The sequence below is a fragment of the Pelodiscus sinensis genome, chromosome 19 (assembly GCF_049634645.1).
Source record: "Pelodiscus sinensis isolate JC-2024 chromosome 19, ASM4963464v1, whole genome shotgun sequence".
NCBI classification, from domain to species: domain Eukaryota; kingdom Metazoa; phylum Chordata; order Testudines; family Trionychidae; genus Pelodiscus; species Pelodiscus sinensis.
In genome coordinates this window covers 1,675,951-1,703,287 of record NC_134729.1, presented here as the reverse complement: position 1 = coordinate 1,703,287, position 27,337 = coordinate 1,675,951, and the positions used below count along the sequence as shown (strand labels likewise).

Below are 27,337 nucleotides of genomic sequence, written 5' to 3'. Positions count from 1 at the left end.
CTCTGGAGGGTCAGCGACGGGATCGCACGGACCCCGGGACCCATCTTGTCCGGCAAAAGAATTCTCAGGCTGCAGGTTCACAGCGCCAGGCTCCTGCGTGCCGAAGGAGCAAGCCGGTTGCCGGCTCACGGGGGCCATGGCAGCAGCCTCCGGCCATCGAGAGTGACGAGAGAATCCACCTCGGCCACGCTCGGGCTTCCCATTGCGCCCCAGCCAGGCGCGTGGGCAAGGCGGGTCTCTGCTCCCGGGGGTCCCCTCCCCCCTTCCCGTCTGGGGAGCGATTCGAAAGGCCGTGTCCCTGTGTCTTTGGCAGCTATTACAACACCACGTCGGTTCTCCTGTGTCTGGGGATCACCGCCCTGGTGTGCCTCTCTGTCACCATCTTCAGCTTCCAGACCAAGGTGAGCCTGCCCAGCCTGGCGGGGGAGAGGGGGCGTGGCTCGGAGCACCGTGCACGGGGGCGGAGGGGGGCGTTGGGCTCCAGGAAAGAGGCTATAGGCTGGGGGGGACTGTCTGGGAGGGGTGGGAGTGTAACATGGGCGGGGTGGGGGAGGGCAGCTGGAAGAAGACCCAGCTGAGATGGAGAAGGGCTGGTGGGCCGTGCACGGCATGGTATTCGGAGGAGTTGGAGTCACGGGGGCCCGGGTGTAAGGGGGGTGGGCTGCCGGGTGCGGGCTGTAGGGGGTATGTTGGGCACTGGGCCATAAGGGGAAGAGGACAGGACTGGAGGTCTGATGAGTGCTGGGGTGGAAGGTTTGGGGTCTGGTGGGTGTGGGGTAGGAGGTTTAGGATCTACGTTGGCTCTGTGGGTCCTGGGTAGGGGGTTTAGGATCTAGGTAGGCTCTGTGGGCCTGGGGAGGGGGTTTAGGATCTAGGTAGGCTCTCTGGGTCTTGGGTAGGGGGTTTAGGATCTAGGTAGGCTCTGTGGGTCCTGGGGAGGGGGTTTAGGATCTAGCTGGGCTCTGGGGGTGTGGGGGAGGGGGTTTAGGATCTAGCTGGGCTTTGTGGATGTGGAGTAGGAGGTTTAGGATCTACGTTGGCTCTCTGGGTCCTGGGGAGGGGGTTTAGGATCTACGTGGGCTCTGTGGGTGCTGGGGAGGGGGTGTAGGATCTAGGTAGACTGTATAGTTTAGGGGGTTTAGGATCTACGTGGGCTCTGTGGGTGCTGGGGAGGGTTCGGGTTATAGGCGGGCTAGTGACTGACGGGGCGCCGCATGTGATGGGGGTGTGAAGGAGCCAGCGCCCCGTCCCCGAGTGCCGCCCCCTCGACAGCGCTTGGCCCACGGCCGGCGCCCGTCTGACCCACGTCCCCTTCTCCCTCCGCAGTTCGACTTCACGTCCTGCCAGGGCGTCCTCTTCGTCATGCTCATGGTGCTGCTCTTCAGCGGGCTGCTCCTGGCCATCCTGCTCCCCTTCCAATACGTAAGTCCCACGGGGCCCTGGCTGCTCGGGGTCCGGGCGGGGCAGCGCCAGGCGCAAACCACAACGCAGCCTGCTTCCTACTTGGGCAGGGCAGCCTCGCTTAGTCGGGCCCCAGGATTAAAGGCAGGAAAGGCCCCACCCCCTTTCTGCCCTTGCAAACACCAGGCTAAACTCACCCCCGGGCTAACCTCGCAGTGGCCAACGCCGGGTGCCCCAGAAGGAATGGACAGAACCGGGAATCATCCAGCGACCCCTCCTCCGTCGCCCATTCCTAGCCCGAGAAACAGACGAGGGACACCATCTCTGCTCATCCCGGCTAACAGCCATTGACAGACTAACCTCCGTGAATCTATCTAGCTCTTTTCTGAACCCTGTTAAAGTCCTGGTTTTCACCACATCCTCCGGCAAGGAGTTCCACAGGTTGACAGTGCACTGCGTGAAGAAAACCTCCCTATGGTTGGTTTTAAACCTGCTGCCTCTTCATTTCATTGGTGACCCCTCGTTCTTGTGTTATGGGAACAAGTAAATAACTTTGCCTTGTCTGCTTTCTCCACACCTGTCATGGTTTTCTAGATCTCTCTCCAAGCTTTTCTCAGGGTACGCCTCTACGTTCCGGAAGATCGATGCTCTGGAGGTCGATCTTCTGGCGTTTGATTGATCAGGTCTAGATTAGACCCGTAAATCAATCGCTGAGGGCAGCTCCCGCCAGCTTCCGACACGCCTCCTTTTGCGTTTGCTCCCCTCGGCCTCCCGCAGCGTGGACACCGGCTGCAAGAGCTCGGCTTAAGGGAAGCCAACTCCAGCCATATTCTACATAGCGGGAGCTGCGCCCCTCAAGCTGATCTTCCAGGTCTAGTGTAGACTTAGCCCTTAATTTCCCCTCTTAATTATTGTTCTGTGTTTGTCCAGCACCTATCTCCGCATGCGCGCGTGTGTGTGTGCGTGTGTGGAGAGTCCTCGTCTGTGAGTGGGGCATGTAGGCGCCACTGCAGTGCATCTAATCACAATAATAATTTATAACCCCCCTCTGTCCCGCCCTGCTGTGCCTGTTTCTGCTCCCAATAGGAGCTAACTCCTTCTGCCCTCCCTGGAGGGAGTCTGGATTTACCCCGGCGTCCCTCCGTAGCAGGATGTTTGGCCCAGCCACTTACACGGCTTATGGGGGAAAAAATCCCCAACATCTCCCCACCCCTCCGCCTCTGCCCCTTGTTACTGAGTTGAATAAACAGCCTGGGCCTTTTCAACCCAGGCGCTAACTATCAGCTTGGCGATTGTATTCCGAAAAAGCTAAAGTGCTCGCAGAGATAAGCGCAGGAAATTGCCCCGCGTTTGTTGATCGTTCCCCTGGCTCCCAGCAGGGAACCGGAGGTGGCGAGAGACCAGCCAACAGGTGCTCTTGGGCCATGTGATGCATCGTAACTGGCCCTGTTCTGGGGGGAAGAGGGCGGCTGTGTGCCTACGCAGAGCGTGGACCAGCTTTGTCGTGGAAGACCTGAGTTCTGGCCCTGCTGCGGGGTGACCGGGGACAAGTCACGTCGCTCCGTGCCTCAGTTTCCCCTTCTGTTACATGGGGATATAATGCCCCCGCCCCTCTCTGTAAAATGCTTGGAGATCTATAGTTGAGAAGAGTGGCAGGATTATTCGTATCACACGGCTCGTCTCCTATTTGAGTCCCGTACACCTCTCGCTAATTTCCCTTCCTGTGCGCTGAACCAGGCTTTCTTGAAAGGGCCTGCCAGGAATACTGGGTGGATCAGGTCTCCTCCCAGCGCTCCTGAGCCGCATCCCTCGTGTGCGGACATTGGGCCGCCAAGACGGAGCCAGGGGAGGAACTCGAAATGGCCGGTGCGACGGGTGCATCTCGAACTAGACTCCCCTGAGCGAGCGGTCACTGAGCGAGCGTGTGAAGCCGCAGCCCTGAGAGTGAGGTAGCGGGGCAGATACAGTGGTCCCGGATTGCACGGGGCCCTGCAGCGACGGCGTCCCCGGCGAGCAGGGACCCGCGTGCGAGCGCAGCATTTGTGCCGGCCACGGCCGTGCAGACAGACAGACACGAAGCCCGTTGTGGAAATCCCAGCTGGTGCTTTGCACCCTTCTGCACCAGGCCAGGCAACCCCCCGACCTTTTGTGAATTGCCTGGGCGTCCTGCTGAGCCTGGGTCGGCGCTGGAATAGCGAATCCCACGCACAGGCCTGGCAGGCAGAGCCGCGGTGCTCTCACGTTTTGGCCCATGCCGCGCAATGCCGACCTTTCTGCACACCACCCGCCGGGGAGGCGGTGCAGGACGGAGGGTGCAGGCGGGCTGCCATTGCAGGGAGGAAAGGGGGTGATTCCCCCCGGGGCCTGGCCGTTCAAAGGGGCCCGAAGCACCTTTGAACTGCCGTGGGAGCGCCAAAGGGCCAGGAGAGCCCAGGCATCCTACTGCCTCGGGGTGTGCTGGTCTAACCATTGCACCCCACTGCTCCCCGGACTGGGAACAGAACCTGGGTCTCCCGAGGCCTAGTGGAGTATTTTAGAATCCTAGGGCTGGAGGAGCCCTCAGATCCAGGCCCCTGCCCAAAGCCGGACCAACCCCAACTCCATCCTTCCAGCCAGGGCCCTGCCAAGCCAGGACTTAGACACCTGTAGGGATGGAGATTCCACCCCCTCCCTAGGGACCCCAGCCCAGCGCTTCCCCACCTGCCTAGGGAAATCGCTTGTCCTAGTACCCAACCTAGACCTCCCCCTGCAACGTGAGCCCCTTGCTCCTCGTTCTGCCCCCACTGGGAACAGCCTCCTCCAGCCTCTTGGAAGTTGCAGGCTGCTCTCAAATCCCCCCTCACTCTCCTCTCCTGCAGACTCAACAAGCCCAAATCCCTCAGCCTCTCCTCGTCGGTCATGTGCTCCAGCCCCCGAATCATTTTGGTTGCCTCCGCTGGCCCCTCTCCAGTGTGTCCACAATGGGGCCCAGAACTGGACGCAACACTCCAGATGTGTCCTCCCTAGAGCTGAGTAAAGGGGAACAATCACTTCTCTGGATCTGCTGGCCAGGCTCCTCCTAATGCCCCCCAATATGCCGTTAGCCTTCTGGGCTACTATGGTGCCCTGTTGGCTCCTAAATTTTCACACTCATCTCGCTGCTGCCCTCGCCCCCCTGTGCCGCACGTCCCTGCGTCTGGCGCTCAACACCATCCATGTGCAACAATGGTGTTTGCTGTTCCCGGCCCACATCCTGTTAGTGTTGGCGACTGATGGTGATTGATTGCCATCGGGGGGAGTGAGGGGGGGACTGGCATCCCAGCCTTTGGCGTCTTGTTCTCCATCCCGGAGCTGTTATCTTGCCATTCTTCATTGCCAAGAACCCCGCGGACGCGGGGAAACATTAACAAAGCAGGATGTTACCCGGAGTCCTGCAGCGTTCGCTCTGCAGTTGTTTACCTGTATCCGACCGGGCTGATCGGGCATATCCCCCTAGTCTGGAGAGATCTGCCTTCCTCCTTGATGGCAGCCAATATTCCTGCTAATCTTTGCCATCCGTGTGCAGATTTTTCCCACACACATGCGGAATAAATTTATTGCGTGCACCGAGTCATGTGCTAATGTGCACCACCTGCAGAAACGCACAGGTAGCTGGGGACGCTTTGCTCTTCAGCTGGGTGGCTTTTGACTCTCTCCTGAGTGATCACACAGCGCCCAGTTTCCAGGCAGCACCGATGGCTCTCCGCACTGATTTCTCCCCACATAAATGCCTCTTCCCCCCGGCCCAGCCTCTGGATGGAACCCGGCCTTTCTGGGGGGCCAAGGTGTGTGGGGCACATGCCCTGGGCTCTTGAAGGGCTTTACGTCACAACTGAGGACCAGTGGCTGCTCAAGCCGGTGTCTGAGGTTAGGTCCATCAATACTTATTCCAGGCGGGGCAGGTAGGACGTCCCTCGCCTCTGTGTGTCAGTAGCTGGGAACTTGGTGATACCCGGCTCTGTTCCCTCCCCGTGGGGCACCTGGCGTTGTCTGCTGGGGCAGCCAGGATACCGGGCTGGATGGGCCTTTGCTCTGACCTCGCCTGGCCGCTCTCATGTTCTTAGGACTCAGGTTGGGGATCCCAAATCCAGCTCCACGTGGTCCCTCTTCTACCGGTAGGGCCTTGCAGGGCTGGGGGGGGGGGGGGCGAAGGGGTCGTTGTGATCTTCCTGTCCCTGGCTCCTGTGCTCAGGGAGTCCGCGTGGTCTGGGGGGGTCATGTGCTGGCGCAGGTGACTGGAAACCCCGGGGTCTGCTCCCACCTCTGCTACTGCCTCACTGTGCCCTTGCTGCTTTCCTTAGCCCAGCCCCCCCCCCCGGCCTTTCCCGCCCTCCCTCCCTGCTGTGTTGATTTCTCCCGGAGGCTGACCGGGGTGGGGTCTGTTTCCCGCAGGTGCCGTGGCTCCATGCGATCTACGCCGTGCTGGGGGCGATTGTCTTCACCATGGTAAGTGGTGCAGGCCCTTGAGCCTGGCCAAACCACTGAGCCGAGGGGGTAGCGAATGGCCTGTCCCTGGCCAGCCCAGTGGGGGAAGGGGCCTGTTGTCGGACTTTCACAGCCCAGTCGCAAGTCCCGGGCTCCTCGGGGGCCAGTCCCTGGCAGCAGGGACCAGGCGCGTCAGCGGGGGGTCTGGCTGTGTGCGTCTCTGGGGACGCCGTGGGGCAGGACAGAAGCGAGGGGCAGAGGTCGCTGGGGGGGTTGTGTGTGTGTGTGTGTGTGTGGTGGCCGCTCTCTGAGACCCCCCATCTGCTGCTCTGAACCCCCCCAAAACCCCCACCCTGACTCCTGCACCCCCATATCCCTGCCCTGAGCTTCCCCGATTCTCCACCCCTGCCTTGACTCCTGCCCCCCACACCCTGAGCCCCCCTCCTCAGCCCCTTGCCCTGACTCCTACACCTGCCCCCCAGCCTCCTGCCCTGAACCCCTCACACCCCACAACCCTGACCCCTACACCTCCCCTACCCCCCAGCCTCCTGCCCTGAACCCCTCACACCCTGCAACCCTGACCCCTACACCTCCCCCACCCCTCAGCCTCCTGCCCTGAACCCCTCACACCCTGCAACCCTGACCCCTACACCTCCCCCACCCCTCAGCCTCCTGCCCTGAACCCCTCACACCCCACAACCCTGACCCCTACACCTCCCCTACCCCCCAGCCTCCTGCCCTGAACCCCTCACACCCTGCAACCCTGACCCCTACACCTCCCCCACCCCTCAGCCTCCTGCCCTGAACCCCTCACACCCTGCAACCCTGACCCCTACACCTCCCCCACCCCTCAGCCTCCTGCCCTGAACCCCTCACACCCCACAACCCTGACCCCTACACCTCCCCCACCCCTCAGCCTCCTGCCCTGAACCCCTCATACCCCGCAACCCTGACCCCTACACCTCCCCCACCCCTCAGCCTCCTGCCCTGAACCCCTCACACCCCACAACCCTGACCCCTACACCTCCCCCACCCCTCAGCCTCCTGCCCTGAACCCCTCACACCCCGCAACCCTGACCCCTACACCTCCCCCACCCCTCCCAGCCTCCTGCCCTGAACCCCTCACACCCCGCACCCCTGACCCCTACACCTCCCCCACCCCTCAGCCTCCTGCCCTGAACCCCTCATACCCCGCAACCCTGACCCCTACACCTCCCCCACCCCTCCCAGCCTCCTGCCCTGAGCCCCTCACACCCTGCAACCCTGACCCCTACACCTCCCCCACCCCTCCCAGCCTCCTGCCCTGAACCCCTCACACCCCGCACCCCTGACCCCTACACCTCCCCCACCCCCCACCCTCCTGCCCTGAACCCCTCACATCCCACAACCCTGACCCCTACACCTTCCCCACCCCCCAGCCTCCTGCCCTGAACCCCTCACACCCCGCAACCCTGACCCCTACACCTCCCCCACCCCTCAGCCTCCTGCCCTGAGCCCCCCTCCCTCCACCCCACACGTACATTTCACACAGGTGTTGTTGTATCCACAACACTCCCCCAGCCATGCCCTGGGGGACAGGGTGAGACAGGACAGTCCCGGTAAGAAATCTCAGCTCCTTTCACCCCTGGAGCCGGGGTGGGGCTGAAGAGAGGCCCTGTGACCGGACAGCGCCCCCTTCCCCCCTAGGGGAACTACGGCCCAGCCGGTGACCTCGGCCTGAGGGGGAGACCCAGGGGTGAGGAGCTGGCCAAGTGGGGGTCCCGGTAAGGCAGGTCTCCCGAGCCTGGCTCAGCTTCTGCATTGGTCCTTCCGGCAACCAGCCAGCGCCTGCCGCAGGAGCATGTGGGGCACCCTCGAAGCCGGGGGGCGGGGGCAGTGCCATCGGGGCCCGCTGGGAACAACAGCCGCGGTGGAGCGATCTGTCTAACAGCTAGTCAAGTCAGCGAGGAAGCACTCGGAGGTTTTACGAGGCCTGTAAAGCGCGCCTCGCGCTCCGTGGGATAGAACCAGCTCGTAAACGTACCCGGGCAGGCCCATGGCTGCTGAAGCCGACGGAGCTGGGCCCTGTGGCCGGTTCGCCTTTTGGGCATCGTCACACTTAGACGTACCAGATCGCACGGGGCTGGGCTTTGCACGTTCCCGCACGCTGCCCCCAAAGGCATCGTGCGAGCAGAGAAAGCGCGGGGATTCGGCGAAAGCCATTGTGAAGGTTAATAGACCACGCCAGGGTTCCCTGCAAGCTGAGCGCTTGGGCAGCCGCCCAGGAGAGATTTAAATGCCGCCCCGGTGGATTAGCAGAGTGTCCCCAGCGTGTGTTATGATGGGTGGTGCACATCTGCACGTGCCTTGGTGCACAGAAAAAAATTATTCCACGCCTGGTTTGAAAAAAAATGAGAGGGAAAATCGGACAAGATGGACGCAAGGTGGCAAGGGGAGTCGGAGGCTCAGAGCAGAGCCAACAATACCACTCAGGGCCCCTGATCCGCCGTGTGCGGGTGTCACTCTTTATGGCCGTCGCGTGAGCACACTGGGATGTGCCACTGGGGTCGGGACGGCTCGTGACTCGACGGGTGTTGCTCAACTGGAGGGAATGCAGAGAAGAGGCCGCGAGGATCCCGGGGGGCAGGAGGGGAGCAATCGGAACCCGGGCGCGCCGTTGGCCAAGCCGTGGCTATGCCGGAGCTGTGGGGTGAGCCAGTGGAACTGCCCGACAGCAGTTAGCAGCAAGGAATTACGGCTGGTTGGAATAACCGGGAGGAAGGGGATGAAATTGAGAAAGGAGGCGAGTTCATGAGGCCGCAGCCCGGCTCCCTGGCCGCCGGAGAGGGGCCGGGGCCGCAGCATGGCAGCCCTGGCCCTCCGGGTGGCCAAGAAGGATTGGGCTGGGTGGGCGGGGCTTGGCCTCAGGGGAGGGGCCTTGGGCAGAATGGGCGGGGCAGCCACCAGTGCACTGCAGGCGAAGGCGGTGCTGGGCTGGCCAAATCTTTTGAAGGGCAGCGATATCTCTGCATCTCCCTACACAAGTCGTCCGGGGGACCAGGGGGAGAATAGGGCCTCAGGTCTCCTGAGCACCCCTGGGCCCCGCTGCCTCGCCGTAACAAAGTGCTGCCATGTTGCTGTGGGGTGTTCAGTAGCCGCAGCGTTCCGACCAAGAAGCAGCTGCATTTTCATAGTGGGCGTCGGCAAGCGAATCTCGTAGCGGTGGATCTGAGTCCAGGGGGGCAAAAGGGGACCAGGGCCAAGCCTGCGATGACGCCGTGTTTGGTTTCCTTCTCTTCCCCGCAGTTCCTGGCGTTCGACACGCAGCTGCTGATGGGGAACCGCCGCTACTCGCTGAGCCCGGAGGAATACATCTTCGGGGCCCTCAACATCTACCTGGACATCGTCTACATCTTCTCCTTCTTCCTCCAGCTCTTCGGCTCCAGCCGGGAGTGAGCGCCGTGAGAAAACGCGCCGCTGCGCCCGGCAAAAGAGAAAAATGTTTTAAAAAACCCACCTAAAGGGGGGGGGATAAGCAGCCTTTTTCCTGGCCCCTCTGCCAGTTCCACCCCATGGACTGAGCAGCCCCCCCCCCCCCCCCCCCCGTCCCCTTCCCAGTTCCTTTTGCAGCTTGTACATGCGCTGTTAACCCTTTGTGTCCCAGAATGCAAACTGGGGGGGGGGGATGCTGTGCTTCCCCCCCTCTCCTCCGCCCCCCGAAATCAAACCAGAGCTGGGGCCGGGGGACCGGCGGGGCAGCAGGCCGGGCACCCCCATTTACAAAGGTCCCTCCGCTCCCTCCTCCAGCTTTGACCCCTTACCACATGCACGCCCCTTGTCCTGCGACGCAAAACCAGGTGGGGAAAGGAGGGGGGTTGGCGGGGGACCCAGCTGGGGAATTGGCGGGGGACCCAGCTGAACTAAAGTGGGGAGCAGGATCGGGTCCCCAGACTGCCTAGGCCCCTCACCGTCCCTCCTCGCCTGCCTCCAGGTGCAACCCGCCCGCCCACGGAGAAGCGGGGGGGCCTGGCCCGGCGAGCAAGGCCACCTCTGGGGAGAGGAATGAGGTGGCTTTACCGCGAGCCAGCTGGCTTTGAGCACGGGGAGGCCCAGGCGCTAAGCTCCGGCGGCGGTAGGTTCGATTCCACCCGCGGACAGCCGGGCCTGGAGGGCGTCACGTCGTCCAGGGCCGAATAGCGCCTGTTGGCAATCCCCCCCACAGCGGTCATCCACCGATTGGCAGGGCCGGGCCCCGAGACGTCCCTAGCACCCTCCCCGACAATCCCAAGCTCCGTGTGTCTCCTTTCGGGCAGCCCAGGGAGGGCATCCGCTGCCCTCCCACCACGCCCCCAGAAATACCCCATCACTTCATGAGGAGCTCCACAGGCGGCGTGCCGTGAAGAGGGCCAGGCGTCTGGGCCCACGTGCTCGGTTGTAGGGCCCCGAGGACAAAACGAGCTGTCCTGCGGCCCAGCTCCGGTGGCTCCTCGTAGCTCCAGTCCGGGGGGCTGCCGAGAGTCTCCCCAAGACAGAGTCAGCTCAGGAGTCAGCGACAGAAGAGGCAGCGAGCTTCGGAGAGCAGCCCCCGAAACAGCAAACCCCAGCAGGCTCCGGCGCGGCGTTCCCGTTTGGGGAGGGAAAAGGGGACCGTTTGGATTCGCGCCAGGGTGTGCGAGGAGGAACGGGGGGACCCCGCGGAGCCCAGCGGTGGGCAACCTACCGCCGCCGGGACACACGTGGCCCCGCGGGGTTCTGGGCGTGGCCCACCGGGCGTTTGATTGACGGTGGCCCCCACGCAGGACAGCCTGCTGCTTTCCATCCGCAGTGGTTTTTTCCTATCAGTATTCCTAATGTGACACGCGTGGAGAGCCAGGGCACGGGACAGGAGGGGCGGACGGGGGGCACACGACACGGTGAGCGCCGGGCGCTCCCCCGGCAGCCAATCCCGGCGCGGCGACGGCTCCGTCGGCACCGCCTGCGCATTCTCGCTGCCCCGTCCCGGGAGACCGTCTTCGTGACCGCGATCCCGCGGCCCACTCCCTCGCCTCGGTTGCCCCTCCCTGGCGTGGAACTCTCCGGACGGAGCGCTGAGTAAGACGTCTGGGAGGACGAGCCACGAACCGCCCCGGCGGGTCTCCCTCTCCCAGCGCCACTCTGAGCTCTTGCCATGAAAGGCCGGGGAGCGAAAGCGGCCGCCTTTCGCTATCCACTCCCCCCGCTGCCGCCTCTGCCCTTATCCCCCTCGTGTTGGGCTCCCCTGCCCTCCGCCTCGGAGCGCACCAGTATCTTTCCATCTGCGCCCTGTTAATATTCCCCATTTGAAAATCAGCCAGCTAATTGGCTGGAGAGCCCCAGGCCGAGATAAGATAAGAGGCATTTAACTCTGATTTAAGAGGCGATCCTTGGCCTTGATAGGCCCGGTTATCTGAAATCTCCCTGGGTAGACCAGGGCATGTGCGTCAGCCCGTCGCCTCTGGCCCTTCCAACCCGCTGGAGGGGGAGCCGGGCCAAGCTCTCCATACTGTACATTCCTTCCCCGCTGCTGGCTTGCTTCACCTGTGTGTGCACGCCTGCCACAAGGCCTCCGCTGCCCCACGCCGAGCCAAGCGGGGCAAGGGGCCGAGCCCAGGGCGAACGGGCTGTAGGGAGCAAAACTGCCTGGTTCTCCTTTACCGTGCCGCTGCTGAACCGTATTCAGCACAAATCCTGCTCTTCCCACATCCCCTTTGCCTTCCGGTTCCTTATTGCCTGAGTCAACAACATCACTTTTGCACGTGTGCAGGGGAAAATGAGGGTTTTGAGGGGCCCCTGGGCTGGAGCAAGGGGGAGCTGTTCCCTACCAATGCGCCCTCGAATTCTGTTATGTGTGGAATAAACTTTGTTCCATGCACGGAGGCAGGTGTGGATGTGCACCACCCATAGAAACACAGGCTGTGGGTGCTCTGTGAATCAGCTGAGCAGTACCTGAATCTCTCCAAGTGCTCATCTTACAGGGAACACTGCTTCCCTTTCCACCTGCAGCTCCCCCCACCTGTGCTCCCGCCATGGAAATGGAGTTAGGGGCACGGGGTCCCACCAGCGTTCTTACCACAAGACCCAGTTTCCCTGACCCCACTCTGGCTGTTTTTCTGGAGCCCCACAATCGGCCCGGGCCCCTGGGCACAGGCCTCACTGACACAATGGCGGGCTTTAAGGAGAGGGACTTGATCCCAGATGCTGCAACCTGCCACCCCTCTGACCTCCACAGCGACAGAGGGGAGAGGCGTTAGCGTCTTCCGGATTCACCCCAGTGCTGCCCGCTGATTGACCCATGCACCGCCGCTCATGCGGCCCCCTCTGGGTTGTGTGTCGACATGGTCGTGGGAGGCGCGATGCCGGCTCGGGTAGCCACAGCTCCGCTGGCTTGAATCAAGCACCACGACGACCAGCAGTGAAGTCACAGAATCCTAGAACGGGAAGGGACCTCGAGAGGTCATCGTGTCCCATCCCCTGCCCTCACGGCAGGACCAAGCACCGTCTAGACCCTCCCTGATAGACGTCTGTCTAACTTGCTATTAGATATCTCCAGGGATGGAGACTCCACAACCCCCCTAGGCAATTTAGTCCAGTGTTTAACCACCCCAACAGGTGGGGAGTTTTTCTTAATGTCCAACCTAACCCTCCCTTGCTGCAATTTAAGCCCATTGCTTCTTGTCCTGTCTTCAGAGGTCAAGGAGAAAAAATGTTTCTCCCTCCTCCCTGTGACACCCTTTCAGGTACTTGAAAACCGCTCTCCTGTCCCCTCTCCGTCTTCTCTTTTCCAAACTAAACAAACCGAATTCTTTCAGCCTTCCCTCCTAGCTCATGTTCTCTGAACCTTTCATCATTTTTGTTGCTCTTCTCTGGACCTTCTCCAATTTCTCCACATCTTTCTTGGAACGTGGTGCCCAGAACTGGACACAAAACTCCCACTGAGGCCTAATGAGCGCAGGATAAAGCGGAAGGACTCCTCAGGTTTTGCTCACAACACTCCTGTTCGTGCCTCCCAGAATCCTTTGCTTTTTTTGCAACGGTGTCCCACTGTGGACTCCTATGTAGCTTGTGGTCCAGTCGGACCCTCGGATCTCTGTCTGCCGTTCTCCTTCCTAGACGGTCACTTCCCATTCTGTGTGTGCGACACGGATTGTTCCTTCCTCAGTGCATCTGTCCTTATTAAACGTCATCCTGTTTACTCCCGACCATTTCTCCAGTATGTCCTGATCATTTTGAATTCTGACCCTCTCCTCCGAAGCACTGGCAACCTTCCCAGCTTGGTATCATCCGCAAACTTTATAAGATCTAGACCCCTTTATAACATATAGGCCCAAATCATTAGCCAGCGAGTTTTATGATAATTTAGGTCGCAGGAACCCTGGAGCCAGGCTCGGAGATTAGAATCCTTTTGCTTTAGTGGAAGGTTACAACATTTAACGTTAGATTCTCTCCTGTTCTGGGAAGATCAACACAGCAGAGGAGAGAAAGTGCCGGCTGCAGAAGCTGTGCAAGCCAAGATCTAGTTCACCGTGGCCCCGTGTCACGTGGCTTCATTTACACTGTTGCAGAGTGTGCACCAAACACGGGCATCCATGAGGACACACGGTGCAGGTGCGCAGAGAAGCAGACTGGAAATTTACCAGCTGAAAGGAGCCAGCACAATTTGCTTTCCAACATATTTGCCCTGCCAATGTCCTTGAGAATTAGTTCTTACGCAAGGCACCTCCCAACCCACCGATTAATTTATTTATGAGATTCCTGTGGCCTGCGAAGGAAGCTGCAGGCCAAAGTAAACAGGCTGGTATATAACGCGTCTGCTTAGATGTTGCACGCGGTGGCCATTCTGAATTTCCCGGCGACAGAAGGGGTAGAGCCTGAGTAGTTCTAGTCCAAAAGCCCACATGCCGGGACACAAAGAAAATCCCCATTAGCTGCTGGCAGTACAGGGCCTATGACACACAGCTGACGTTCCCTTTCTAGCTTGTCACATGTGGTGGTGCATGTGTTTGTTCGCTGGGCCAAGGCGATATCTTGCGTAGGATACTGTCACCCTAGGAACAAAACAGAGAGGAGGGTGGGGGAAAAGCAGAGCGCCCCCTAAGAGACGTGGTTCGAGCGATGCAGCTGGAAGGCAGAAATTGTCGGGACAGCCCACTCATCGGGTCCCCGGTCAGACCCACACAGAGGCTCTCTGCAAGCATCTGTGCTAGCGTAGACTGATGTTTCCCCCATTATCTGCCCCCCGGACAACTACTGTGGAGAAGGGCAAGTTCTCTCTTCGGCACCCGCTCCCCGGGCTGACTTTGGAGGCGTTCGCTGCCACAGGCCTCTCATGGAGAAGGATCCGAATCTGGACATTCGTATTCTGTAGGAAAAAGCCCAGACCCAGGTCTGCAGCTGCCTCCTGTCTTGACACTGGGTTGCACCAGAACCCTGGATCCAAATGCCTGCTGGCTTTGGGAAGGGGTCCAGATCCGGATCCCGACTGGGGCCTGCCCGCTTTGCCGGCATGGAGTGATGCACGTTTCACTCCCCAGGTCTGCGTGGCTGCTCCTGCCTCTTGTCCCGTCTCCCCGCCCCCTTTGCTTTCCAGTGGGAAACCTCAGAAGTCCCTCTCCAGGGCAAAACAATCAAAATAGCTTGCTGCCCCCTTGTGTTTCTTTGTGGAACTGCAGAGGATCCCATCCCCGCCGGCCCCCCAAGCCAGGGCCCGATCCTGTTCCCCGTTGAAGCCAACAGCCAACGCCCCCGGTGGAACAGGAGGGTGGAATGCCTGAGCCCCGAGAGAGACGGCATCTCTGGTGGTTTCTCTGGCGCAGGAGAGGGGCGGCTACAGAAGATGCATCGGAGGGCAGGGGGCTGGGTTTTGTCTAGGCGGGCTGGGGGATACAGGATTGCTTATTTCACACAGCTACTCTTGTGCGGTACTTGTCCTCCACCCTCGACATCCCAGCCCAACACCTGCCCGGCGCCCTCCAGCCGTTCCTTTGAGTTTGTTGTAAATACAAATTTTGTATTTTCTCTGGACATTGCTAATAAATGGTGGCAAAACTGGAAAGAGCCTGGTTTTTCTTTTTTGGCAGGGGCGAGGGCGGAGGGCACGCTGGCTTTGGAGACTGGATTTGTTTAAGCTCAGAAAGAACCTTCAAAATCGTGGCTTTTAAGGACCCCTGGGATCAGCTGGGACCCGCCTGTATAAAACGAGGCCTGGGAATTTCCTCTACTTCGGGACCGAGCAGAATAACTTAGGATGAACGGCAGCATCTCTTCCTGAAAGGCAGCCGGTCTTGATTAAAAAATGTCAAGGCATTGTTAAAATCCGCCCCTTGTGTACTGGTGGCTTTTGCTCTGTAATCACCTTCTGGGCTTCTTTTCACTTACCCAGAGATCCACACGCTGGAAATCAATCTCCCGGAGTTTGATTGAGTGGGTCTGGTGAGGACTCACTCAATCGATCGTTGAGGTTGCCCCTGGTACTCCACCAGGTCGTGAGGAGGAAGGGAAGTCGACCTCCCGCAGTGGGGATGCTGCAGAAATTTGACCTACGGTCAGTCAGCTCCAGCAACTCTGTCTCGTAGCTGGAGTTGTGTATCTTAGGTCGACTTTTGCCCGTAGTGTAGACCTGGCCTTTGGGTTAAAACGAAACGTGCCTGATTTCTCATTTCAACATGCTTAAATTTCATTTACAAATGTTGCTTCCTGCCCTGCCTTTCTCCGCTAAAGAGCCCGTTAGCAGCTGATATTTTCTCCCCTGAAAGAACCTTCTTTTGGATAATTGCAAACTGAACCCCGGGAGTCTCTCTGTGTTCAGCTCCTCCACAGCTTTAGCACGTGTGTTATGAATGGACGCTGCAGGGTATTTGGGGTGCACGACGCGATAGGTTTGCCATCCGCATCTCAGCATGGATCATAACAGTGCCCAGACTATCTGTGTGGAAGTATGTATGTATCAGTGATTCGCAGACTTCAGGAGGGCAGGAACACTGGAAAAAGTTCAGAAAAGAGCAACAAGAATGATGAGGGGTTTGGAGCAGCTGCCCTATGAAGACAGATTAAAAAGACTGGGACTTTTCAGCTTAGAAAAGAGGAGACTAAGGGGGGATAGGATAGAATAGCAGTCTATAAAATCATGACAGATGTGGAGAAAGTGAATATGGAAAAGTTAGTTCCTTGTTCCCATAACATAAGAACTAAGGGTCAACCAATGAAATGAATAGGCAGCAGGTTTTAAACAAACCAAAGGAAGTTTTCCTTCATGCAGCGCACCGTCAACCTGTGGAACTCCTTGCCGGAGGATGTTGTGAAGACCAGGATATTAACAGGGGCATAAGGGTGGAGAAGGTGCTGGGGCTGCAGGGAAGTAGACTGAGAGGTTGGAAGGGATCCAGCGTGTGGCTGTCATCTTCAGGGTCCCTTGGCTGGGTGGGCTCGGGTACCCCCGAGGAAGTGGCTGGGTTGTCGGACTGAGGTACCGTGCTCTGGAAGGGGAGAGCCCAGCAGGGCTGTGCTCTGACGAGGATGCTGCCATCCATAGGGCGACACGGGTCCAGCAGACGTGACAGCGGGCAAGACATCAGCGAGAGGCGGCACACCGGCCTGTGGGGCGGATGTGCAAGAGGATCACCAGGAGGTGCTAACGGGAGAGCCCCTGAGCGCACCCTTCCAGTGGAGATGGGGTGTGGAAAAGGAGCCGTAGCTTCCAATAGGCTGCTTTGGCTTTTGCTGCCAGTGGCAGCTGCTTTCCACACTTGGCCTCTGGAGTGGCCATGTTTAATTAGCTCCATTTCGGCCTCGTTGCGCAAGCATTAGGTATAACAGCTGGCGGGGGCAAGATACAGCCTGCGGGCCGCATTCAGCCCACCAAGCCCTTTGATCCGGCCCCAGACCACCCTCAGACCAATTGAGGCTTGCAGATGGGTGAGTGCGCAAAGTCATTCACTGTTCAAAGCGCCCCTACAATCGGCCCCTGGGCCCCTGTGCTCATTGGATGCAGGGAAGCCGTCCGGCACGGCAAAATGGCGCCAGCAAGGTGGCAGTGGACGATGGGAGCCTGATGTGGCCAAAAAACCTGCCTGCAGTTTTTAAAGGGGTAGCGTAGGAAGCTGGTTCGTTTTTTTTTGTTTTTTTTTGCTCAACAATTTTGGTGCAGCTCTTTGCATTTTTTCGGCGACTGCTTCGTCTCTGTGTTTATTGGGTTGGCCACCCCTGGCCTAGTGGGAACACTCCTTCTGCCCAAGACTCCGCCCCTTCCATCCAAGACCCCGCCCCTTCCACTCGAGGCCTCGCCCCTTCTAGGTGGAGCCAGCCCCTAGTCATCAAAATTTGTGAAGTGGCTGCAAAAATAATTGCCCACCGCTGAGCTAGTCTGACCTCCTGAACATTGCAAGCCACAAAACCTCACCCGCCGCACCCCTGGGGGAGGCCCGTAACCTCTGACAAAGTGACTGACGTCCCCAGATCTGGGTTTGAAGTGTTCAAGCTACACGGGACCCAGCATGTTTTACTTGCGCTGAAACCTGGAAGTGCTGCAGGGGAAGGCGAAGAGTGTCTCCGTCAATCTGACTCGGAGGAAAATTCCCTCCTGACCCTAAACATGGTGATGAGGTAGATGCTGAGCTCAGACCCCTCCAGCCAGACCTTGGAAAAAATTCTTGCTCCTAACTCAGAGCCTTCCTGCACTCGTGTCCTCCCGCTGGCCATCGGAGATATTGGCTCACCTCTCGACCTGTCTGCCGTGGTCTGGCGCGTCTCCTCTTGCTGGTTCTCATCCAGGGAATGCCGCCTTCACCCTTTAAGCTGGCGGGCATAAGCAAAATAGCGGGTGAAGTTTTAATTGGTCCCGGGCTGACCTGCACGGCGTGTTCTTCCCTCGTGACCAATGCATCCCACGCTCACAGCCCTGGACGCTCCATCTCTCCTGCCCCGACTCACCTACACAGGGGCCACAGGCTCCCGTGTTTACAGGAAGTAAGTGCCCCAGCCCACGCCAGCTTCTGAGGCCACCTCGCTAATAAATTAGATAATTATTCGGCGCCTAATTATTAATGGGGATGAGATACCTAGCCTTCCCCTTGCTCTGGAGCAAGATTTTAGCCCCACTGGAGTGAGTGAATTCCCTGTACTCGCCTATTTGAAGAAGACTCAAAACCAGGGAACTGAGAGATGGAGAACTCGTAGCAGGCTGTGGGGCGGGGGAAAGGGCCTCCAGCTGGCTCCTGCAGGGGCCTGCCTGCCCCATGTATTTTGCCAGCCCCCCCGGGGTCCTGCTGTCGCAGGCTATGATGGCCCCCATGGTTCCGCCAGTTCTCAAGGGCCTGCCACCCATTGGTCCCACAGGCTCCGCTGGCCCTTGGAGTTCCCTGGCATCCCACTGGCCCTGTCCACCCTGGGTTTCCGCCACTAGCCCTGGGCTCTGCAGCTGCCCCAACCTGACTGGACGTCATTTGCAGCGACGGAGTCTGGCTGTCCGCAACCCGAGCTCAACAGGTCCAAAGGGGGTTGCAGCTCAGCGCCCACCCCCCAACAATAGTTCCAGCGCCACTGTGGGTGCCTACGTTGGGCTTCATTTTGGACACCCCACTTTGCAAAGAACGGGTGTAATGCTTTTATTGCCGAACACCATAGCACCCTTTGCGGACAGAGAGCAGCACTTACAGTTTTAACTTTCAGCGCCACCGTGTGGGCATGTCTCTGCACACCCCTTTGCAGGGAATAATAACCGTGAATGCCGAAGCATCCCCCGCATCGCCCAGACCCTGCACCCTATCTCTTTCCCAGAGCCCACACCCCAAGATCACTTCCTGGCAGCCCCCTCCCACACACTGAACCCCTCATTTGTGACCCTCTCCCAGAGCCTTTACCCTGACTTTAAGAAGCGCATTTTCACATCATAGATTCATAGAATACTAGGACTGGAAGGGACCTTGAGAGGTCATCGAGTCCAATCCCCTGCCCTCATGGCAGGACCAAATACTGTCTAAAAGCAATGAATAGGACAGATCCAGCCCACTTCGTTAGCCTCATTAACACAATCCAACAACTGACAGGTTCTTTTTTAGCTGTTTTATATCTATATCTGTCTATCTTGGTTTCTGTTATTTCCACTCCAACTCATCTGAGAAGTGGGTTTTACTTGCGAAAGCTCTTGATACTATTTTGGTTACACTCTACAGTACCACAGGGCCACTTGTTTTCAAAGTTACAGACTGACACGGGGATCCCTCTGAGACATGTTATGTGGTGTAACCCTGGATACTCCCATCAGCAGTAAGCCCTGGTGCAGATAAGGCGCACGGCTAGTATTGCCAGTTGGGTTACCAGGTAGCTTCAGAAAAATTACTGGACACATTTGGGGTGGGGGGGAGGGAAGGGACTGGCTGGGAGGGGAGCAGAGCTGGCCAGGAGGAGGGGGAAGCAGGGCTGGCGGGGGAGGGAGAGGGCAGCAGGGCTGGCCGAGGGAGATTTAGGGGAAGCGGATGGCGGGAAGCAGAGCTGGTTGGGGGGGGCGGGGGGGGTTGGGGGAAGCGGGGCTGGCTGGGAGAGATCGGTAGGAGGAGAACCGGCCGGCAGGAAGCACGGCTGGCCAGGAGGGGGTGGGAAGGAGCGGGGGGAGGGAATCAGCCAGCGGGAAGCGGGACTGACCTGGGCACATGGAGATCCCAGGGTGCTGCCTGTCCCACACACGGTCCCAGCGCAGCACGAGGAACCCAGCTACAGCTCCACAACGCGCTGGACCAGCGCTCAGGAGCACACACAGGGCTTCTCCTCCTCCCCAAGGCGTCACTCCTACGTCAGACGCAACCAGAGGCGCCCAGCGCCGATTGTGCCCCAACACCCAAGTCACTCCCCCCACCCCCGCCAGGCTTCCGTCGGGCGCCCAGCCAGAATACCAGGCATTGCACCTGTCCGGTATTTTCTGAATTTTTGCATTGGACAAAGGGCCCAAAAACTGGACTCTCCGGTTGAATACCGGACACCGGGCAACCTTAGCCGCCAGATGTCCTGTTTCGAACCGGACAGTCCAGTATTTGAGCTTTCTGTTCGGGAAGCAAACGGAGACAATAGAAACGAGCCAACAGAACTGTCGGGTGTTTTCTACATGGGCTGTGATGTCATGTCAAGCGTGTCCCCTATTTTTGCTGAAACCATCTGGCACCCCGAGCCGGGTGCATCACACAGGGGGGCTCTGCTCTCCCTTGGGCTTTGTAGGTCCTACAGTAATAGACCCACTAACAGCCCAGGGCGGGTCTGGCGGAAAGCCCCTAAAGGGACCCCAAGAGTGGGCACCAGGCCACGCTCCCCATTGCAGCAGCATCTGTCCCAGGAGCGTGCACTCGGGGGAAGGCAATTGCTGCTGCACCGCTCCTCCCCCTCCCCCGCGCGCCGAGATCGCGCATGCGCAGCGCGGCCACGCGGAACCTTTCTGCCCCGGGCCGGGGAAGCGCCGGCGCTGGGGGCCCGCCGGGTGGCGGAGCCGAGGGACCGGCCAAGATGGCGGCCCCCGCGCGGGAGGCGGCTGAGGCGATGCCCCCGCCCGGCGCGGCGCCCTACGGCAACTTCCCGCACTACGCCCGCTTCCACCCGCCCGAGGGCCGCGTCCGCCTCCTGCCGCCCGCGCTGCTCGGCCGCCTCTTCCCCGCCGGGCCCGCCCCGCTGCTGGGGCTGGACGTGGGGTGCAACTCGGGGGTAGGGGCGGGGCCCCGGGGGGGAGGGGCCATGAATGGGGGACTGGGGCACCCGTGGGGGGGGGGCGGGGGTTCCACAGGGGGAGGGGCGGTCTGAGGGTTCCACAGGGGGAGGGGCGGTCTGGGGGTAGCGTGGGGGGAGGGGCGGTGGATGGGGCGGGGGTTCCACAGGGGGAGGGGCGGTCTGGGGGTTCCACAGGGGGAGGGGCGGTCTGAGGGTAGTGTGGGGGGAGGGGCAGTGGATGGGGTGGGGGTTCCACAGGGGGAGGGGCGGTCTGGGGGTAGCGTGGGGGAGGGGCGGTGGATGGGGCGGGGGTTCCACAGGGGGAGGGGCGGTCTGGGGGTAGCGTGGGGGAGGGGCAGTGGATGTGATCAGCGTGGGGAGCAGTAGACCGTGGGTAATAGGAGAGTGGGGAACGAGGGTGGGGGAGAGGTAGATACGTTGGAGGGCAGGGAGAGGGTCCAGAGTGACCTGGACACATTGGAGGGTTGGGCCACAAGAAATCTGATGAGGTTCCACCAGGACAAGTGTAGAGTCCGGCCCGTGGGACGGAAGAATCCCAAGCATTGTGATACGCTGGGGACCGGCTGGCTAAGCAGCCGTTCGGCAGAAAAGGACCTGGGGTTACAGTGGCTGAGAAGCTGGAGATGAGTCAACAGCGTGTCCTTGTTGCTAAGAAGGCTAATGGCATATTGGGCTGAATTAGGAGGAGCGTGGGCAGCAGATCTAGAGAAGTGATTATTCCCCTTTATTCGGCTCTGGGGAGGCCACATCTGGAATATTGTGTCCTATTCTAGGCCCCTGTTATGGAAAGGCTGTGGATGCATTGGAGAGAGTCCAGCAGAGGGCAATAAAAATGATTCGGGGGCTGGCGCACATGAGCTGAGGAGAGGCTGAGGGATTTGGGCTTGTTCAGTCTGCAGAAGAGAAGAGTGAGGGGGGATTTGGGAGCAGCCTTCAACTTCCTGAAGGGAGGTTCCAAAGAGGATGGTGAGAGGCTGGTCTCAGTAGTGACAGATGGCAGAACAAGGAGCAATGGTCTCAAGTTGTGGTGGGAGAGGTCCAGATTGGAGATTAGGACAAATAAAGAATAGGTGAATAAAGAAAAGTTATTCATTAATTCCCATAATATAAGGACTATAGGACACCAAATGAAGTTAATGGGTAGCAGGTTTAAAACTAATAAGCAAAAGTTCTTCTTCACAAAGCACATAGTCAACCTGTGGAACTCCTTGCCAGAGGAGGCTGTGAAGGCTAGAACTATAACAGAGTTTAAAGAAAAGCTAGATAAATTCATGGAGGTTAGATCCATAGAAGGCTATTAGCCAGGAGATAGGAATGGTGTCCCTGGCCTCTGTTTGTCAGATGGATGGCACAAGACAAATTGCTTGATTGTTGTCTTTGGTCCACTCCCTCCAGGGCACCTGGTGCCGGCCACTGTCGGCAGACAGGCTACTGGGCTAGATGGACCTTTGGTCTGACCCAGTATGGCCATGCTTATGTTCTTATGTAATTATATTTTATTTTTCTAATTTCTCCCTGCATTTTATCTGAGAGATTGTTAGATATTTTTCCTTTTGAAGTGTTTGAAGGTGTGGTGCGTTCTGCTCCAAAAGTGGCTGTGTGTCTGTAACCCCCACATGTCTGGGTGTACTTCTCTCACCGCCCCCCTCCTCTCCGCCCAGCAGTGGCACTGAGACTTAGAGACAAATTAGTCTGCTACAGCCTTAACTAAGAGCCTTGTGGCTTTCAGCTCAAGCGCTGAGCACCAAAGGTTCCAGGTTTGATCCTGCCTGCCAACGACCAGGGGTCTGTTGGTGTTAGACTTCTTCGGTGCACAGAGAAATGATCCAGGGTACAAGCTGCAGGTGACTTTAAAAATGGCACTTAAAGAGGGAGAGGGCTTTATTAGTCTGAGAGCTATATTAAAAAGAATGCCACACAAATGTAATACTCATGTATTATACTGGACCTGCCCAGTGTGGGGACATGCACCCCTCCAGCCCACATTCTACTTTGGATGCATTTGTGTAATTTGTTAGGGCTATTCTTCATCTCCTTGTATTATCTAAGGCAGTGATCCCCAACCTTTTGGGGCCTCACAGGCGCATGGGGGCAGGGCTGCACACGCGCCCAGGCCACCCATACACCATGTGCCCAGTGCTGGTGCCATCCATGCGCTGCATTCCTGGGGCTGGCGCTGCTCCTGTGCCGCGCGCCCAGAAGCGGGGCCGCCCATATGCCATACACCTGGGGCTGGAACAGCCCACGCACAGCATGCCCGGGGTCAGTGCTGCTCCTATGTGCGCGCCGAGGGGCGGGGACACCCATTCGCCGCGCGCCCGGGGCTGGCACAGCCCATGCACCGCGCGCCTGGGGGCGGGGCCGCCCATGTGCCTCGGGGGAGGGGACGGCCCTGATCAGTTGGTGGGCGCACAGAAATGGCCCTGTGGGCGCCATGGCGCCCGTGGGTACCACGTTGGGAACCACTGATCTAAGGGATAAGTGAATGATTCTAAACCTCATTTCCAATGAGCTTTAAAGAAATCAACTAAATATTGGGTCATAAGGCCACAGTGTCTAAAACGGGTTCTCAGCCTTTGTCTGAGTCCTTCTCCCAAGCTGGTATAAAAATGCCATGACCTGACTGGGCTGCAGCAAATGTTTTTCTGCATATAAAAACCAAGGCCAGCCTCAGAGTGGTTAGCAAGCAGGGCAATACCTGGGGAATCATACCTTCGCCAGACCTGTTAAGTGACTCAGTCTTTGGCTTCCGACCCGGGGGGCAGGACTCGGAGCCCCAGGCTTCAGCACCATGCGGTGTGACTTCTGCTCTGGGCAGAAATGAGTCTAATACTGATCTTGCATGGTAGGGATGTAAAAAATGGCTCAAAACAGTAACTCTGTAACTGATCAAGATTCTGTTGGTTACACAGTTACTCAGGAACCTAAGGGTAGGGAGGAACAAGTGCTAGAGGGGTGTCCCCACTTCTGGGGTCCCAGCTCCTGGCCCCACATATGTCGGGATGCCTGCTGGTGGCAGAGGTCAAGGTGGGCAGCCGAAAGCCCTGTCGAAGCAAAAACACGCTCCTCTGTGTTTAGGCAGCTAACAAACAGCTTTATTAATTAATAAAGCACAGCATGAGCCAAAGGTGGTCACAGCAGAGCCGGGCCCAGTAAGGCTGCTAATACAATTAATCCTAGTATCTTTATACCCTTAGCCAAACAGTCTGACGTCAGGGCATCCAATTACAGAAATCCTCAATTAAATTTGGAAAAACAAAGCCTTATCAACAAGATGGCGGACAAGTACGAGGGAGTACATCTCCTGTCCCAACCAGCCCAATTAACACATACCAATAGCCCATCTTGTAGGCCTCTTCTCACGGGGTGACAGAAAGTTCACTCTGGTCTACGTGCTTGAGAGAAAAGCTGAAATGGTTTCTGATATACAAGATGGCTTCTAGCTAAATATGAAAATGGTTTCTACAGCTTCTACAGCCCATACGTGCAGCGGTGCTGCCGGCAGCTGGGACTCTAGAGAGTTAAACCATTAACAGAACCTAATAAACTTTACACACCTCCATCCTTACTGCATGGTGAGCCCCCTGAAAACTGCTTAAGGACCCCAGGGGCCGCTGGACAGCTGATTGAGAACCGTACTAAACTACAGAAGCCAGCAAAGAAGTATTTGACCACTAGAGGGCATCATATCCATGCATAGCCTGATACGCTTTACTTGTACATCCCTAGGGATGTACACCGCTTGTTTATTCCTCGGTGTTACGTCATTTGGAAATTTGACCAGTAACTTTGATGGAAAAAACACATTTTCCTATTCAGTGAAACAGCCTGGAAAAGGAAAAGGGAAAAAAAAGCCCTGCCAGTACCTATTTTTTGTCATCACTAGAAGATTGACCCAGTTTTTCTCTGATCCTTAAATCAATTAATTTTGTTTTCATTTCAATCAGTGCTCTGGGGTGGGGCCGGGGAGGAGGGGTTCATGATGCAGGCTGCCGTGGGGGGAGAGGACAACCCCAGCCTTCTCTGCCCGCAGCAGCTTGGGGCCGGGGAGAAATGCCTCTCCATGGACGCAGCACCTCCAGTGGGCACTGCCAGGGGCAGAGTGTATGTCCCTCAGCTGGGGGAGGTCCCAGTTTGTCTGCGCTTTGCTCTTGCTCCCTGACAAAGGAGAACAGCCCGCGATGTCCCTGTCCCGATGGGCGAGAGCAGCTGCCTCAGTTTAAGTTATGATCAGAGGAAGCTGCCTGCCAAATTTGGTCATCCTAGCTCTTACCAGTTAGTTGGATCCTTGGACAGACAGACAGACAAGCATGCTCAGACAGACAAGCTCAAATACATAGTTGGGAAATATTTGTCCGTAAGTAACGGAAGTGCATTACTATCAGTATGGCCTTCTGTATCACTATTCTGGCTGTTAGTCCTCTGAGGCTTACCTAGGGAGCATCCGCCTCCCCAGAGAAAGGGGGTATTCAGCAGGATGTAGATGGCAGGGCTAGTCTTGCCCGCAGTGTTTAGAGCGGGATACTGGGTGTCAGAAGACCTGTCTTTTGTTCCTGGCTCTGCTGCTGCCTTGCGGTGTAACTCAACCCCCCGTAGAGTGAATGGAAAGGCTCCCATTGAAGGAAGTGGGCATTGGATCAAGTCCTTGGGTTGCGATCCTGATTTAAGTCACTTTAATGCCTCTAAAATGGGAATAACACTGGCGGGGGGGGGGGGGGGGGGGGAGTGATGCTTAGATAATGAATGTCTTTAAAAGCCCTTGGAGATCTCCAAGTGACATGTGCTATGGCATTTTTTTGGCCTGGCTACAGAAAGGATGACTCCGTCACTGGGATGCCTTACTTTGCCGGACTTCAGAACCGCAAGGAAAATCAGAGACTCGGGCTGAGGCTGGGCCCTCGTGCCTTAGTGGTGGGCTACTGCACAGCAGGGCCTGCCCGATGAACCCCTGCTGTTTTTCCTTCCGCAGGAGCTAAGCGTTGCTCTGTACCGGCACCTCCTGGGCCTTCAGGGGAACGAGACCTGCCCTGCTCTGCCTGTGGTTGGAAAGGATCTGCACCTTCTCTGCTGCGACATTGACGCCGCGCTGATCGACAGGGCCGAGCGAGGCAGCCCCTTCCCGGCCTCCATCTCCTACGCCACCCTGGACGTCATGGACCCTGGCGCCCGGGAGTTACTCTTCAGCACCTATTTGAGCCGGTTCCGCCGTTCTGCCTTTGACATGGGCTTCTGTATGTCAGTGACGATGTGGATCCACCTCAACCACGGGGACGATGGCCTGGTGGAGTTCTTAGCCTACCTCTCGTCTCGGTGCAAGTACCTGCTGGTGGAACCCCAGCCGTGGAAGTGTTACAGAGCAGCCGCCCGGCGCCTCCGCAAGCTGGGGAGGAATGACTTCGACCACTTCCGCTCGCTGGCCATCAACGGGGACATGGCGGAAAGGATCACGGAGATCTTAACTGAGGACGGGGCCATGGAACGAGTGTGCTGCTTTGGGAGCACCAGCTGGGACAGGCGCCTCTTGCTTTTTAAATCAAACAGATTGGCTCACAAGCAACTCTGAGAGAGGGCTGTCAGAGGCCTGCTGAGAACACCCTCCTGCACCCGTGCAGGGGGGCAGGGTGGCGGGGCTGATGGTTTGAGTATAGAACTGGGAGCTAGGAGCCTCAGAATCTACATCCCCGATCTCATGCTTTGATTCTGAGTGGCTTTGGGCACGTCTCCTCACCCTTCTCTGCCTCAGTTTCTCCATCCGCAGAAGATGCATGATAATTGTGCCCTATCTCTTGGGATGCTCTTAGAAAGTGCTTTTGAAGGTAAAAAGTGCCATATAAGTGCTTTGTACATGCACTGTCCTTCCAGGAAATAACCCGTGTTTTTGTCTTTCCCTGGGGTTTTTAAGAAAGAGGAATATAACACACTTCCACTTATCACGTGCGATAACTTTTATCTCACTTCCTGTAATGTTTTTCTTTAGTAAATGTTTCCGACAAACTTCTGACTGGCCTTCCTCGTATTTGTAAGTGGCCTCCGAAGGTCAGTTCCCAAGAGGTGTGGGTTTGGCTAGCGTTAAGAGGGGCCTAAACAGTATCAAGGCAACTTTACTGCCACTTGTCTCATAAGCCAACTTCAGCAGCTGGCCAACGTTTGTGGCCTTTGTGGGACTCGTGTCCCTATAATTCTGTGACACAAGGGAGAGCGCTTGATAAGCTATTTTTTATTTTTAATCAGACATGCCTTTTATTTTTTTCTTCTCAGCCTTTCCATGCAACCAGTAAGGATATTCAGTTGTATTTTAGAAATCAAGGGTTCTGCTAATGGAGTTTATAGTACAATTTTGTAATAAAAGAAATGCCTTTGCTGGTACCTTAATCATAGGAAGATAATTTATACTTCCTGAAATCAAGGTCCTTGGTTGAAATGGTATGTTAATATTTTTTCAGGTAAGACAGCAATTAAAAGCCTTAAAATGTGGGAAATACAGTTAAAGAATTCTAAAACATTTCCTTTTTCTATCAAGACACATTTCAATCCTTTTTAGCAGTTCTACATTTCATATTTATCATCATAATTCCAATTTTAGCTCTTTTATCATTGTTCAGCTGTGTATAATAAAGCTAGTAAACATTACTAGTACTTGTGGTAATTGGGAAGATTTATTTTTCATCTGCTTTTCAGAATACATGTGTCTTGTGGTTTAATTATAATTTGCACACTTCAAAGACTTGAGGTAGGTATAAGTTATAAGGCCCTCCGGTTCCATGTGCCACTGTTTTCTTACAATAGAGTTGGA

The 27,337-nt window shown here is 57.5% G+C and overlaps 2 protein-coding genes across 3 annotated transcripts in view; both read left to right on the top strand.

The window, feature by feature from the left end:
* FAIM2 (Fas apoptotic inhibitory molecule 2) overlaps positions 1 to 9,339 on the top strand; it is a 34,857-nt gene extending 25,518 nt beyond the window's left edge. For both annotated transcript variants that reach the window (XM_075901676.1, XM_075901675.1), the window contains exons 9-12: positions 314 to 401; positions 1,327 to 1,422; positions 5,812 to 5,865; positions 9,130 to 9,339. In XM_075901676.1, the coding sequence (XP_075757791.1) occupies positions 314 to 401; positions 1,327 to 1,422; positions 5,812 to 5,865; positions 9,130 to 9,279 (388 nt within the window). In that variant the 3' untranslated portion in view covers positions 9,280 to 9,339. The remainder of the gene's footprint in view (positions 1 to 313; positions 402 to 1,326; positions 1,423 to 5,811; positions 5,866 to 9,129) is intronic.
* A 10,923-nt stretch (positions 9,340 to 20,262) lies between these two features.
* Positions 20,263 to 27,174, top strand: BCDIN3D (BCDIN3 domain containing RNA methyltransferase). Its single transcript, XM_075901673.1, has 2 exons — positions 20,263 to 20,520; positions 25,514 to 27,174. The coding sequence occupies exons 1-2, from the start codon at positions 20,326 to 20,328 to the stop codon at positions 26,105 to 26,107; spliced, it is 789 nt and encodes a 262-aa protein (XP_075757788.1). The 5' UTR covers positions 20,263 to 20,325; the 3' UTR covers positions 26,108 to 27,174.
* The last annotated feature ends 163 nt before the right edge of the window (positions 27,175 to 27,337 follow it).